The 15,620-nt window shown below is 42.8% G+C and overlaps 1 protein-coding gene across 3 annotated transcripts; it reads left to right on the forward strand.

Moving 5' to 3' along the window:
• The first annotated feature begins 1,348 nt into the window (after nt 1-1,348).
• Nucleotides 1,349-14,772, forward strand: znf507 (zinc finger protein 507). 3 transcript variants are annotated; one of them, XM_061704971.1, is made up of 10 exons: nt 1,349-1,413; nt 2,426-3,026; nt 3,328-3,773; nt 4,611-4,967; nt 5,530-5,944; nt 7,882-8,002; nt 8,076-8,184; nt 9,572-9,676; nt 9,753-9,887; nt 10,023-14,772. In XM_061704971.1, exons 2-10 carry the CDS (start codon nt 2,469-2,471, stop codon nt 10,372-10,374), a joined length of 2,598 nt encoding a protein of 865 aa, XP_061560955.1. In that variant the 5' UTR covers nt 1,349-1,413; nt 2,426-2,468; the 3' UTR covers nt 10,375-14,772. The 3 variants fall into 3 exon arrangements, with proteins under 3 accessions (XP_061560955.1, XP_061560971.1, XP_061560965.1); XM_061704987.1 differs by having other exon boundaries at nt 4,611-4,958; XM_061704981.1 differs by having other exon boundaries at nt 2,466-3,026.
• The last annotated feature ends 848 nt before the right edge of the window (nt 14,773-15,620 follow it).

Here is a 15,620-nt window from a genome sequence, read left to right on the forward strand (position 1 = left end):
TGGAACGGAATGCAGCCGTCTTACTGCAGGTCGAGACTGACATCTGGTGGTTTTAATTGGAACAGCAGCACAATCGAGACCACGTTCAACTGGGTTGATGATTTGATTCCATTTTAAATCAATGTAGTGTACTTTTCAGCCCCCCCCCCCCCCCCCCCGAAATGACAGCTGTCAGTCGTGTCAATTTGATTATTTGTTTGTCATTGGTGCATGTCATTGTAGCTCGGATTGCTTGAAATGAAGAAGACGAAGAAGAAGACGAAAAGGCCCGTTTTGTGTTCTTTAGTTGAGGTCGGCGTCGGGATGAGCGACGCTGATGGGCCGCTGCTCGGAGCCGCCGGCCTGCTGATGGCGATGGAAGGCAAACAGGAGGTTTGACATCATGTGCGGACGTGGAGTCATAAGGGCGGGAAGGAAAAACCGACCGGCTGATTAAATTTGGACAGATTTTTACATTTTTGTCGACATTATGGGCTTTATTTTCATGACCAGCGTGAATCTGCGCCGAGGCAGCTTCGACCAGGTTTCGGTCATTTTGCAAACGAGCGCATGTTGGCGTATTTAGAAGAGGGAGGTCTTGCGCCACTGTGCGAGTGAGCACAGACGATGTCAATCGGGGCCAATCGAAGCGGCTCCTCTCATTCCCTTTAAATGTACCGCAGCGACAGTCTCGCACTGGAGACGTCTGTGCGAGGAGGACGGTACGCGATCGCAGCGATCCGTGCTTCAGCGAGGCGGGGCGTCGACGACAGACAATGTGAGCGGGTACCCTTATTAAATACAGAATGCGCTAGTTATAACTGAAATATCTCGTAGTTTGCATTTTATAATGCGCCACTCATTTTCAATGGGAGACAGGTCTGGACTGGAGGCAGGCCAGTCTAGTACTTTTACTACAAAGTACTCTTTGTAGTAAAAGTAGCAGTAGTAGTTTATAGTAGTAGTTTACTACTAGTACTCTTTTACTACAAAGCCACGTGCAGAATGTGGCTTGGCAATGTCTTCTTCTAGATAAAAATCTATGCCCGTATTTTATTATTATTATCACTGTCGTTGTTAATATTGAATAAATTGTCACGTTAAATCGCGATGAAACGAATAAACTGTGGTATTTTACGAGAAGGCCCTGAAGGCACCATCCGCGGATCCCTCGCCAGCCAGCCCGTCCAATCACCAGTCCGCTTTATGATCACCTGACCCTACAAACTCCGAGTCACGTGACCCCAGGCTCCATCCTCGCCATTTTGCAGTGTGTGCCACAAATACACACACACACACACACACGCACACAGAAGCCCCTTTTTCTTTTTCTTTTTTTTTTTTTTTTTTTTTTTTTTTTTTTTTTTAATGGCTGAGGAATAAAACTAACGTGAGCGCCTTGCGTGTTTCGAGGACAAAGAGCCCGGCGACCCGGTGAGTGTATGTTTAACTTCCAAGTCAAAGTGTAGTAATGTGTTGGTCCACACATTAGCGGCATGTTAAAAGTGGCCCTCTTCCGGCGGGCTGTTCCACGCTTGTGTGCTGCTTTTAGCCGCCGAGCTAACCGACGCTAGCCTGTCCAAACTTCACATTTGACCCTTCTCGCTTATTTTGTGGCACTAACACGTCATTTAGCCACTTAACACTACCACGGACCACACGGCCTGTTGGAATTATTATTATTTTCTTCGACGTTTGGGTGTGTTTTCGCTTGAATTCCACAAATGGAAAGGGAGGAGTGACATATTTTTAGATGCGGCCGAACAGGTGCTCACTGGAGGCTACTCGGGCCTTTCGGTCCACAAAGAAGCTCACCGATGGTCTTTTGAAAGCACTTAAAAACGCATGCATCCTTTCGTGTTCCACGTCTATGAATGGCCGAGGGGTGTTCCGAGTGCACTGTGGATTCCACACGCGTGAGTCACTGCACAAAGCAGAAGCGGTGAGGAAAGAGGAAGGTGGTGGTGAGTAGTGACAAAGTGAAGGATTTGGGAAAGATGAAAGGAATGACACTTGTGCTCATTTCCCTTTTCAATTTCCCTTTTCAAATGTCAACAAAAAAGGCGTGCGTCTCCTTGTCAAGTTCACACTCGTTATCGCCCCCCTGCCCCCCTTTCCCCTTTTGTCGAGATCAATAACGCTGTCTGAAATCAGTTATTGAGTTCAGGCAAATATGTTTAACATTGAGACCATTTCACTGCACACTGCCAATCAAAGATGTCACAAAGTACAAATCTTAAAGTAGTGATTTATTTATTTTTGGGGGGGAAAGAAAAAGTTAATCCTGTCACGCTTGGAAGTCATCACAGATTATTATTTTTTATTTTTTGTCTGCTTTTTGAACTGGTGATTCAGCCTTCATTTTAATATAATTTTAACATTTTATAGAGAAAATGTTGCCACTTGACATGAAGGAGCTTCATTAGTTCACTTGGACCCATTTTAGGGTTCCAGGAGGTGTTAACATTTCATGCCTCCCGTGCCAGGTCATGGAGGACTTCAACAATGTCGCTGTGCTCATCGCCGCCGCCGCCGCCTCCTCTTCTTCGTCTCCGCCTTTGTCTGAACCCCACGAGCAGCAGCACATCCTGGACACCCCCAGTCGCAAACCAGACGCCGACTCTCTCATCCAGGTCATCGAGAAGCTGAGTAAAATTGTGGAGAAGCGACCCCAGCGTCACTGCACCCTGACGGGACACAAGAGGGTCCAGCCAAGAGCAGGAGGAGGTTCTCCCTACCAGAAGCTGAGTGTGGAGCATGTGGAAGGCGACCTAAACAACAACGGTGGCGAACGCAAGCGCGCGGTGACGTGCTACCAATGCAGCTTGTGCCCGTACCTGTCGCCCAAGCTGGCACTGCTCAAGGAGCACCTGAAGCAGCACAACGAGCACAACCAGGACTTGATCCTCATGTGCTCAGAGTGTCGCTTCAGCTCCCGAGACCAAGCGCGACTGGAGGAGCATGTCAGGATGCACCTGGACAACAGTGCAGATGCCAAGGGGGGCGAGGACGGACCCAGCAGGGACGCCGACCCGGTGGGCTCAGAGGTATACCAGCAACGTTTGCATCATGATAATACTAATAATGCCAAGAGTTATTGTCACTACAATTGAGCCACTGAGAACCAGATGAGGCTAACTCCATGTTTGTCATTTCGAAGTTTATTAGCCGTCGATCAGGTTGACAGATAGACTTGGACCACTATTTCACCAAACTTCCAACGCTTAAATCACAAGTTTCCTTCACAAAGTTTCCCTTTTTTGCAAAAATGACCATCATGGAGTTTGCCCGCTGTCGGTGTCAGTGGCTCAATTCTGATATTAAATGTTCATAATGTTTGATCCATAGTGCGAGGGCGACATTGAGCAGAAGAAGAAAAAGAAGTGGTATGTTTACGAGGAGTACGGCCTGTACCGCTGCCTGATCTGCAGCTACGTGTGCAGCCAACAGCGTATGCTCAAGACGCATGCCTGGAAGCACGCCGGCCTCCTCGACTGCTCCTACCCCGTTTTCGAAGAGGAGGAGGAGAAAGCAACCTCAGTAGTTGTGGCAGAGCCCGCCAGCCGAGAGGCAGAGTCCCAGACCATCTCCGCCGCCTTCAAGCTGTGCGCGCCGCTTCCAGACCACGAATCAAGTCCGCCCCGCGTCGGCAAAGAGGAACAGAGCGAGTTCGACGTCAAGGAGCTGAGCCCCGGGGAGTCTGCGATGGAGGTGCACGTCACTGCGGAGGTTGACGTGGAGGCGCCGTCTGTGGCCGACAGCCTGCTGACGTCGGCGCAGAAGATCATCAACAGGTGACAGCAGCCAACTTTGCTAGCAATTAAAGTCATTCCCCCGCATATTCACAGGTCACAATTCGCAAGCACTCCAGACCTTCTCTGTTGGCCTAAACACTATAAAAAAGCGCTGACCTACATATATATCCTACATTTGAATATTTGTTATAAATAAGTTACTAACAAGTCAAATAATAATATATTAAAATAAGAGCAATAAAATAAAAAAAACCTGCTGTGTGCACGCCTCTGCCTCTTAGGGGCAGTGTGGTGCATGCACAGTATTTACATTAAGCTAAAAAGAGCAGAAAAAGAAAGGCGTGATTGAACTTTATTTGTTATTTAAAGGTAAATCTCCGCTGTAACGTCAAATGCAAATTTTTGCTCGCCGCTCGTTAGGGTTTTCCATTTTGTGCTAGCATTAAGCAATGTTTATAAAATGAAGTCTTGTTTTTCAAATCATCAATGCAATTGTTTTGATTGTGTGTTTAGTTCTCGAGTGAGGCTAATTCTTTTGTTCTGGGTTTTCCACGGCTGCACCGCTCTATGCTTGATTAGCATGCTGAAGCTTTTCTTGTTTTAGATTATTATTGTTTCTTTGTTAACAGAGGCTTTTGCCCTTTTTTTTTTGGTTAGTGGGAGGTTAGGTTGTTTTGTTTACGTAATGAGACAAATATTGATGATCAAGTGCTCCAGGTGATTCATATGGCACAATTGCTTGCTGTTATATTGCGTTTTTTGAATGGTACCAATGGCTGGTGTAATTGTGAGATGTTTGTGGTTGCTATTAAGAGGTAGATTAAGGTCCAGGTACTAAATGCACAGCGCTATTCAATGGTATTCTCTCATCAACAGCGACCCCAACAGCGCGGGTCACATCAACGTGATCGTCGAGCGTCTGCCCTCTGCCGAAGATGGCGTCATGGCCCCCGCACCAATGCTGCTCGACCCTGGAGTGGACGCCGGCCAGAGCTTATTGGACGTCAAAGAGGAGGAGCAAGGGCAAAGCGGCGACTCTCCTCGAGACGAGAACGTACCGCCGGCAGGACGCAAGAGGACTCACTCGGAGTCTCTCCGCCTTCACTCATTGGCTGCCGAGGTCCTGGTGGCCATGCCCATGAGGACCCCTGAGCTCAAACTGGAGGCGGCGTCCATGGTGGAGCATCACGGAAACGTGGACGAGGGCCCGGGATTCCTGCTCAAGTATGGAAAGTATGGAATTTGATTTTATACATTTCAATATGACATCATGTTTTGCTTTCGGGGTTCATTTGTTGTACTTGAACATGAACGTTGGACAAATCAAATGGGCGGCACCACGCGGTAGTGGTGAGCACATCTGCCTCACAGCTCCGAGGTTCAGGGTTCAAATCTCGGCCCCGGCCTCCCTGTTTCGAGTTGCGTGTTCTCAGGGTACTTCTTCCTCCCACATTTCCAAAACATGAATTATATTACTTTTACTGAAAAGTCTGGTAATTGGGGTATGGGATGTGTAGGAACCCTGAAGTGAATTATTTTCTTAAAATGAATGCATGAGGATTTTGTAAATCTTCTGATGGGCACTCTACCTTTCTGAGATGTTTTTTTTGTATTAAGCATTATCTTGGCATATATACATTTTTGCATAAGTGCACTTCATCACACAGTTTTGATCAAGAATTGTGTGTAGAAAAAGAAACATCAACATGGTGAAGGAAGGCATTCTTCTAATGCTCCTTAATACCGAATACCAACCGACCTCAAAATTGAAAGAAAAATTGTGGCGCTTGTGTAGGAACCCCGAGGGCCCTGCCGCCGCCAACGCCGGCATCAGCTCATCCCTGCTAACCGTCATTGAGCGTCTCCGCGAGCGTTCGGACCAGAATGCCTCGGACGAGGACATCCTCAAGGAGCTGCAGGACAACGCCAACGCCATCCCGGAGGACCCGGGGGCGCCGTCCGACGGGGGTCTGGTGGACTTCGTGGCCGGCAGCGAGCGGCCGTACCGCTGCCGGCTGTGTCGCTACAGCAGCGGCAACAAGGGCTACATCAAGCAGCACCTACGGGTGCACCGTCAGAGGCAGCCGTACCAGTGTCCCATCTGCGAGCACATCGCCACAGACAGCAAGGACCTGGAGACGCATATGATCCACCATTGCAAGACCAGGATGTACCAGTGCAAGATGTGCGCACACGCCTTCCACTACAAGGTGAGCAACACTCAATGCTCACCGCAACTCAAATCTGAGGTACAGTCGGATTTTTAAATGAGTTCAGTCAGGTCAGATGTTTGAAATTGAATTGCTGAAAACGAACAAAGACTGAGAACAATGTACGAAATTGGTGAGGTATAGCCTTCAACACTTTTGCACCATTTGGCACCTAAGCCTTGTGAGGTATATAAGTAGCAGGAAGTATGTGCTCAAATGCCTGTCATGTGAGTCACAGGTTGAATAACATGTGACTGTGTTTTAATGAAGTGTCTGTTATACGGACCTACACACAACACCAAGCAAGGCGGTGGCGTATTAAGACTAGGCCGCCACCGGTCCGCGGCATCCGGAAGCCTCTTAACCCGCGAGCTTGCTATCGTCTTTCAGAGCAGCATGCAAAAAGGTCTGCGATGTCTGGGTGGGATATGTTCCAGCCCCTGGAGACTTTTTAAAATGGATAGTTTCACGGCTCAAACATAGTCATGTGTAGGCATATGCTAGACATGCGAACATATTTGATTGACGGCTGAAAGTTGTGCGGCGCATTACTCAGCGGACACACCCAGAACAGCGAAGATATATTGATTTACCTAACTCAAGCAATTAATGGATTAGTCCTGTCCCGAGCACCGGTGACCACCACCATGTTTTTCTCCCCATTTTGTTCTTGTCATCCACGAGACGCCGATCCATTGTCGTTGTTGTCGCCATGGTAACGAGTGTATCCGGTCGCGTTTGCGCTGACAAGATAAAGCCCCGTGGTCGTAAACGACTGGCTGCAGTGGTATCTGACATAGTGCAAGCGTGAAAGACCAAATTTGTCTAGCAGTCTGAGCCAGGCGTTACGTGTTCTGTCCCAGACGTATTATTTAATATATAACTAACTTTATTGGCGGTCAGATATTTCCAGTACTACGTCAAAAGATGTGACAAGGCTAAAAATAAAGGAGCTTTTGGATTCACATATACTGTACGCGATGGCGACGCAGAGTAAAAGTTTTGCGGCTCCGAGCCATGACTTAATTAACCGCATCGGCGAATTGACATTGAAGCCGATCATCATAAAATGCTAATTACAAGTTCGTAATACTATCGAAGAAAATGTGGCTTTTTTTCCTCAATTATTAACATTCCCTCATTTTCTGAACCACTTATCCTCACGAGGGTTGCGGGCATGCTGGAGCCTATCCCAGCTATCTTCGGGCGAGAGGCGGTGTACACCCTGAACCGGTCGCCAGCCAATCGCAGGGCACATGGAAACAAACAACCATTCGCACTCACATTCAGACCTACGGGCAATTTAGAATCTTCAGTTAACCTAGCACGCATGTATTTGGGATGTGGGAGGAAACTGGAGTACCTGGAGGGGAAAAACACCACACAGGCACGGGGAGAACATGCAAATTCCACACAGGCGAGACCGGATTTGAACCCGGGTCCACAGAACTGTGAGGCGGATGTGCTATCCAGTCGTTCACCGTGACCTCAAGTTTGAACAAAAATCCTCAAAATATGGCATCATTCCCATGACTTCTGTTCTCAAAAGTTATCAAAATGTTTTTCTTGTAAGGTAACATTTTTAAATGATTTTCCTAGACAAATCTGACTTTTTTTTTTCCTAATGGTTTTCTCATGACTTTTTTTCCCCCTCCATTCATTTAATTTTTAATTGTCAACTTGTTTTTTTTTTTTCTTGGGAAAATACAACTTTTTTGGAAAAAGCCAATCACGCGCACAGTTAATCCCTTGATGCTCATTGAACCGAGCTGCGGTTATTTTTAGAGAATGTTGCATACTTTGAGTGTGGTTCACCAGGAAATGTTGAACACAATGCGGAAAGTCGGCTTCCTGTTTCGCGGTGATGAATTCGATACGACATTGTGGAGTAAAATTCTGACCTCTTTCTGTGCGCACGTTTGTGTTGGGTGGTCCAGAGTCAATTAAGAAGTCACGAGCGGGAGCATCACAGCCTCGGTGACGTGGACGCGCCAGCGCTCGCGGCTGTCGACGAAACGGCGTCCGCGGCGGAGGAAGCCGATCGCGACACGGACGAAGGTGAGGAACTCTGATTCGGCGTCAGTGGTACCTGTGGAACTGCTCGTGCGTGATAATGATTTTCTCTTGACAGGTGGTGTCCTTCCGAAGACATTCAAGTGCGATGTGTGCGACTACACCAGTGCGACCTACGTGGGCGTCAGGAACCACAGACGCATTCACAACTCAGACAAACCTTACCGGTGAGGCCGTGGGGTTTACTGCAAAAAAAAAAAAAAAAAAAAAAGATCATAAAATCATAACAATTTGTTTATTGAGGGTCATGTCAAAACGTTTTAAACCAAGGTAACATTTTCTTTGAGTTTATTATTAATCTTTCCATGCTGACAAAAAAAAAAAAAAAAAAGCGTACAGCAATGTGCATCAGCCTGATTAAACTTTAAAAATGCGGTCGAAAGTATTGGGACACCTGAAAGCAAGTGTTTCAATACTTTTGTCTAAACCTTTTAAGGTCAAATCTGGCTGATTTACATTAGTCCATGCTTTTATTTTGGCACTACAGGAAGTTCAATAACATGGGAAGCGCAAAAAACGCAATAACTCACTGGACAAACAGTGGTTCAGTAGGTCATAGTTAACAATATAGAATAAAAGAAAAATAACCTATGGTGTTCCACTGGGTTCAGTTTTGTTCCTCAAATTATTTTGATTTAAATGCTATTTTTGTCTGTATTCTATATGCATATTGTACTTAGACATTGAGCGGCGTTTCTGAGCACCTTTTGGTCTATTCCTGTTGTCCACTAGGTGGGAGTAGAGGCATAGACAAGCTCTGCTTTTGTTGCAGGAAGGGCAAATGTTAGCACTTAACTACAAACTAAGCAGAACAAGGTCACATTTTCTTTGCACTGTTTGTGTCTGGAACATGTTTGCTTATCCTGCATCAAAGCATGTGAAAGTGAAGGACTGGATTAAGTGTTTTAAAAGGTTCCAGAGCAGGAGAAAATGTTATTAAATGCACTTTGTGTAGTCTGTAGTTGGACTCTGGACCTCCTTTCAGTCACTTTGTTTGGTATGTGTAAATAAACCGCATTTTGCCAACACTACTTGACTTTGATTTGTCAAAAATAAAAAAACTTTCAAAAAGATTTAACACTGATAAAAGAAATGCGGAATTAAAGAAAAAAACAGATCTTGCAAATAAAATGCACTGGTATTACTTGCTGAATAACATGTTGCCTCGAAAAATGACTTTAATCTTGTAAAATGGTTTTCTTTTAAAAAAAATTTAACTTGTATGAGTTTTTTTATTTTTATTTTTTATTTTTTTGCAGAAAAAAGATTTTATTCTTAAGGACCATTCTTGAGTTCCGGATATATATATTTTTTTTTTCTGGCAAAATACTATTTTATTTTTCTCTTAACAAAAACCAGTGTGAAGCGGCATATTTGATAACTGTAAAGCAGCGATTTTAATATCAGTATATGTAAAGTAGTACCTTTTTGTCAGTTAGTTATATGTAAAGCAGGACTTTTAATAGTCTGTACAGTATATATGTGTAGAGTGGCAAATTCAACAAAAATCAGATGTTAAAGTCGTACTAAACACTTTTTTGTGGCCTTGTGCAGGTGCTGCAACTGTGACTTTGCCACCACCAACATGAACAGCTTAAAGAGTCACATGAGGAAACACCCTCAGGAGCACCAGGCTGTGCAGCTCCTCGAGCAGTACAGGTGAGACCCTAGACCCGCAACTCAACTCCCGAACGTTCGCGCGAGCCTTTTTTTGTCAACCTTTGCTGGTGGTCAGGTGCTCGCTGTGCGGCTACGTGTGCAGCCACCCGCCGTCCCTCAAGTCGCACATGTGGAAGCACGCCGGAGACCAGAACTACAACTACGAGCAGGTCAACAAGGCCATCAACGAGGCCATCTCGCAGAGCAGCCGGTAAATGCAAAATATTCATATCTCTCATAATAATAATAACTGCCACCTTGCGCGGTAGAAATAAACACAAACAATTGAAATAGTTCACCAAATGTGTTAAATAGGCAAGTGTCAGTCAGTCTTTTATTTGTTCAGAGCTCCTGTGAAGGCGTCTACGGGGCCGGAGTCTCTGACGGCATCCTCGCAGGACACTGACAAGGTCCCGGCAGAACAACCTCTGGAACCCCTGATTGCGCTCCCCAAATCCAGCCCAGACCCCTCGTCCCCCCAAAGAAGTTCACCGTCACCTGTCCAGGTACAAGTCCCGCCCCAGCCGCCCGGTGGCGGCGTGGAGTACTGCGTGCTGCTCTTCTGCTGCTGCATCTGTGGCCTGGAGTCACCGAGCAAGGAACGACTGATGGAGCACATGAAGGAGCACGAGGGAGACCTCATCAGCATCATACTCAACAACAAGGATACGCACGCATACACGCAGGCAGCGCAGTAAGGCCTCGCCCCCCACCCTCTTGTAACCCCCAAGAATGACTAGAATATTTCACACGCTCATTTACCTCAGTGGTCACGCTTATCTTGTCAACCAGCTCCTCAAGTCCTGTTGGCTACATTTTATAGCAAGCGCGCACAGTGGAACATAGACCTCCGCCAATAACAATTTAGTTCACGTTCCAATTGGAGTTGCATGACCAAATTTATATTCGTCGTGTTTTGTGAAAGTGAAAAGTGAAAGTAAAAAGTGAACAAACCTGAGGATTCTTAAAAGCAGCGTCCAGTAGTTGACATTGTTGCTCGTTCTTCTTTTTGTTCCACAAACGTCCGCCTTGTTCCCCCCCCCACCCCATACTTTTTTCCAACTATAATCAGAACTTTTCACTCATTTCTGCTTCGAGATGCGTTGCTAATAAATTGTTTCTTTGTTAGCGGTTAGCGAGCTAAGCTAGGCCGAAGCTTCAACATGCGCCAAAGTTCTGCCGGACACGAAGATTGAACCAAAATTGTATTTTGATAATGTTTCCCATTTCAAATGCAGTTAAGCTTGAGCTGAGCTTATTCTTGGAACAACCCATGCTACAAACACAATTGAGTGAATAATTCATTTGAATAATAATCCATTTGAAAATGAATAAGGTGTATTGCATTTTTCCCTCATCAGACTTCATTCTCATGGGGAAAAAAAAAATAATATTCATTTAAGATGCTATTTTTGTCAAACTATATTGCTATAAGATTTATTTTCTAGAAAAGTTTTTTTTTTTCTATAAAAAATAGTGAGCCCCCACACAAAAGACGAGCACCCCTGCCCCATCTAAATCCTCCCTGTACTCTGCTTTCATACTTTTTGCACACAATACATTTTTTTATTTTTATTTTTTTTTTTATTTTTTATTTTTTTTTTACATTCAGACCGCTCTCTGCTTAGCAAGGTGTTAAACGAGACTTTGTTAGCGGCTAGCAAGCTAAGCTGTTCGAGCTCGAAGTTTAAATGCATAGACACAATTATTATTTCTTTTTTTCCCGGACATGGGCACTTAACTGTTTTAGTACAGTAGTGATTGACTTACTGTGTCAATATTTCAGTGATATATACACACTTTTTTTTTCCTCTCGTTTAAATTAAATAAATCTGCGCTTACTATTGGAACAATTCTCTTGCTATGACGAGAGTAAACTAGGGCTGTGCCGAATAATTCAGTACTTGATCATTAACAAGATGTAATAGTCTTGTGTGATTATTTTTCCAAAGAAATCTAGTGGGGGGAAAAAAAAAATATGCCTCAAAATTACAATTCTTGAAAAAATTGCTTGAGAAGTTGGCAAATATTCCAGCAAGATTCCTTTCCTAGAAAAAAATATTCTAAAATGTGACTTTTTCAAAGTGACACGCCACCACACCAACCCCCTCCAGAAAAAAAAAATCTATTCTCTTAAAGTGATGCTCAAGGAAAAAATGTTTTATGCATTTCAAAAAAAAAAGACTGTTCTAGAAAATACATTTTCAAAAATAGTGATGAAAGACCACCACCCGCACGCCCCTAATGACTCCTATGAATACAAATAGACTAAAGTTAACTAGGCATGGGCAGAATAATCCATCAATTTCTCATTGAGATGATGGTAATGTGTTGTTAGGCCCCCCCCCACACAAAAATTCGGAAGAGAAAGTTCTTATACTCTTTCACACTTCTCACACACATTTTCACAGTCATAAGATGAAGCTCACACTCTGCTTAGCGATGTGTTAACGCGTTTAAAAAAAAAAAAAAAAAAATTCTTTAAATCAGGCCATGAAGATTTGATGTGGACATATTGTCAAGGCATACCTATGTTCTGTACTAATTCAGGAAGACTTCAGTGAAGTGAAAATTGCGTTCTACTTTTTGTCTTAAAATGTAGTTAAAGGATTCCTTTAAGATGAGTTTATTGGAATGACCCGAATGGAAAGTTAACCATGGATGGGTGGAATAATCAAATAGTCACTGGACAAGTGAAAAAACCTGCGGGTTCTTTGGGGGGGGAAGCAGCTTGTAGTTCAGTCGCTCCTCTTGTTAAATTTAGCTGCACTTATTGGAACTACAGATACAGTAAACAAGGGGCGTGTGAAATAATCCATAACTACATCATCAAGATGTAATAAGTCTTGTTCAATAATTTTTCTGAAGGAAAAAAAAAATCACACTATTGTTAAAGGCATGCTTCAAAATAGCCGTTCTTAAAAAAAAAAAAAATAATAATAAAATGGGCAGAGTAACTCAACTGATCATACTTCTTGTGCGATTATGGCATTTTGACAATTCCTTCAACTGTTGGGGGAAAAAAGACAATTGTTTAAAAAATGTATTTTTTTTATTTTTTTTTTTATATAAAAGTTATAAGGTTAAAACGACAATGTTTGTCACTCTTGTTTGCTTAGCAATGTGTTGCTAATAAACGCTTCTCCTTGTTAGCGGCTAGCAAGCTACGCTAAATCTGTGTAGGTCGAGAAGCTTCAATGTGCACAAAAGCGCTTCTATCCGGACATGATTTATTGTTTTAGTCTCATAAAGTAGTACTGGATGTCCTGAATTTAGTGACACAAGAATTGTACACATCTAAGATTCTGCTGGGGGTTAAGAGGACAATTACTATTTTCGTGGGGAAATTCTGAAAAAAGGCTAGCCTTGTTAGACTATTCAAACTTTAAAAAAAAAAAAAAAAAGAAGCTAATTCTTGAAGAAATAGAAAAACTTGATTCCGAATGATCTTAAAAAATAGAGCCTTTTTTTTTTAGGAAAAATGCTATTTTTGAGGGGAAATTTTGAAAAATGTATTGCTAATTTTGTAACATTGACTTGATGTACAGTCAATTTAAAAAAAAAAAAAAAAAAAAAACACCACTTTGTGCAAAGAAAAATGCTCAGAAATTTGACTGAAGATGCAACTTTTACTGTATTTAGCCCTTTTTTCCCGAATAAAAAATATGAAAAAAATGGGCAATGAAGTGGGTAAAAATCAGTGTTAGCTCACATTTTCAAAGCAAAACTTTTTTCTTTTTTTTTTTTTTAATTCCCCCACCACCTTCGGGGGAGCATTCCCCCCCTCCCCTCTAAAAAGCTTATTAGACTTGTATAGGGAAAAATACCATTGCTTTTTAAAGTGTAGGTTTTTTATTTTTCAACGAAACTACACCTTAACTTTTTTTCCTCTGAAAAAGATTACTTGATTCTTGACAATATTTCTTAAATCTGATTGTCTAAATTTCTAAGTTCTATTTCTATTACATCTTATTTTTATTGTAAAAAAAGAAAATTCTGGAAAAATTCGACTTCGTGAGTGAATGTGCAATTTGCCTCCAAAATACATTTTCTATGGATTCTAGAATAATTTTATTCTCTAAAAAAAAAAAAAAAAATACATATTCTAAAAATATGCCTCTTATACCCTTCCCAAAAATGTACTTTTTTATTCTTGTAAGATGTTATCTTTTACAGGAGAAAAAAAATTTGTTAGCGCCCAGAAAATATCAGTGACGACTGCGTAAATAAAGCAAAATAAAATCAAATAAAGCAAATCATTCGTCGTCATCAGTTGGATCGAGGTGAAATGCTGCGCAGGTGCTTGGTTCACTCACCTAGTTTGCTGTTCAAAGAAGTCGTGACAACATTCAGATTCTACCATAAGATTAAAAAAAAAATAAAAAAAACATTCGACCCCCCCCCCCCCCAAGCAATGTAGTAAAATGTCCATCCCTGAAGCGCTGAAACTTTAATCATCTGTAGGCACAGATTTGTAGTTTTTGCTTCTTCACCCCCCATCCAAATGTAACTTCTTGGCGGAGGTAACCCAGACAAATTCTGTTTGCAGTGGTGTTGTGATGGAGCGCTGGTCCAAGTTCATACCTCGTTTAAACAAAAACCATGCTAGTGCAAGGCAGCTTTTTTTTATTATTATTATTATTTTTTTTTCAATAGCTACTGTCATATTTAATGTTTATTTAATAATGTGTGAACTCATTCACAGCTTGAGTTTAGGTGTTTGTATGCATGTTTCTTTCACGACACTTTGAAAAGGAAAAAGTGGATTGTAATTGAGTGAAGTTGTTCGCGTTACAAGGAAAAAATATTTTTGAGGGGGAGAAGGGATGTTAACAGAGGGAATCTGCTTTTTTAATTTTCCCTAAATTGTGTCTAAAAACCGGAAAATGTATAGTGTCAACTTCATTTTTTATATATGCATATATATTGCCCCAACATGTACGGTCTATTTTTATATGTAATCTTTTTGTTGACTCTTTTTAAAAATACTTTCTAGCATAAAAAAGAGGGGGGAAAACACTGACTGCTGTGCCCGCTAACATGAAATCAGGTGACAATAAAACGTGTCGTCACATTTAATTAAAAGGCGAGCAAAAGTTTTGTTGCATATTTGTTTTTCTTGTGTGAATGCTGACGAAGGTTTGATTGACGAACATTTTCACGAACAGGCTCAAGTATGATTTTTCTTGTATAAATGTTAATTACATTGCCCACACCTTACAGTTTGCCCTTTTTAGCTCTAAGATTAAGATGACCTTTTTTAAAGGTATGTTTACATGGCATTTGTGACAATTGGAAAAAAAAAGGAAACTGGTTGTTGACGTGTGGAAATGGACGAAGGTGTCATGTGACCAGGACAAATGGAAACATTAAGTATATAAATAAGCTTATTGAATCTTAAGGAAGTAGAATGTGGACAAACTTAAATCAAGAAAAAATACAATTCTTGAAAATGTTTAATTTTACCCAAAAAAATGTTTGTAAGATTATTATTTATTATTATTTACAATACTGTGTATCGTGCGGATGGGGCGCTGCTGACTTCGAATCGGGACATTGTGAGTCGGTGGGGAGAATACTTCGAAGACCACCTCAATTCCACCGACACGCCTTCCCATGAGGGAGCAGAGTGTGGGTTCTCTGAGGCGGGCTCTCCTATCTCTGGGGTTGCGGTCACCGAGGTGGTTAAAAAGCTTCTCGGTGGCAAGGCCCCGGGGGTGGATGAGGTTCGCCTGGAGTTCCTCAAGGGTCTGGATGTAGTGGGGCTGCCCGGGTTGACACGCCTCTGCAACATCGCGTGGACATCGGGGACAGTGCCTCTGGATTGGCAGACTGGGGTGGTAGTCCCCCTTTTTAAGAAGGGGGACTGGAAGTTGTGTTCCAACTACAGGGGGATCACACTCCTCAGCCTCCCTGGTAAGGTCTATTCAGGGGTGCTGGAGAG

The sequence above is a fragment of the Phycodurus eques genome, chromosome 2 (genome assembly GCF_024500275.1).
Source record: "Phycodurus eques isolate BA_2022a chromosome 2, UOR_Pequ_1.1, whole genome shotgun sequence".
Lineage (NCBI taxonomy): Eukaryota > Metazoa > Chordata > Actinopteri > Syngnathiformes > Syngnathidae > Phycodurus > Phycodurus eques.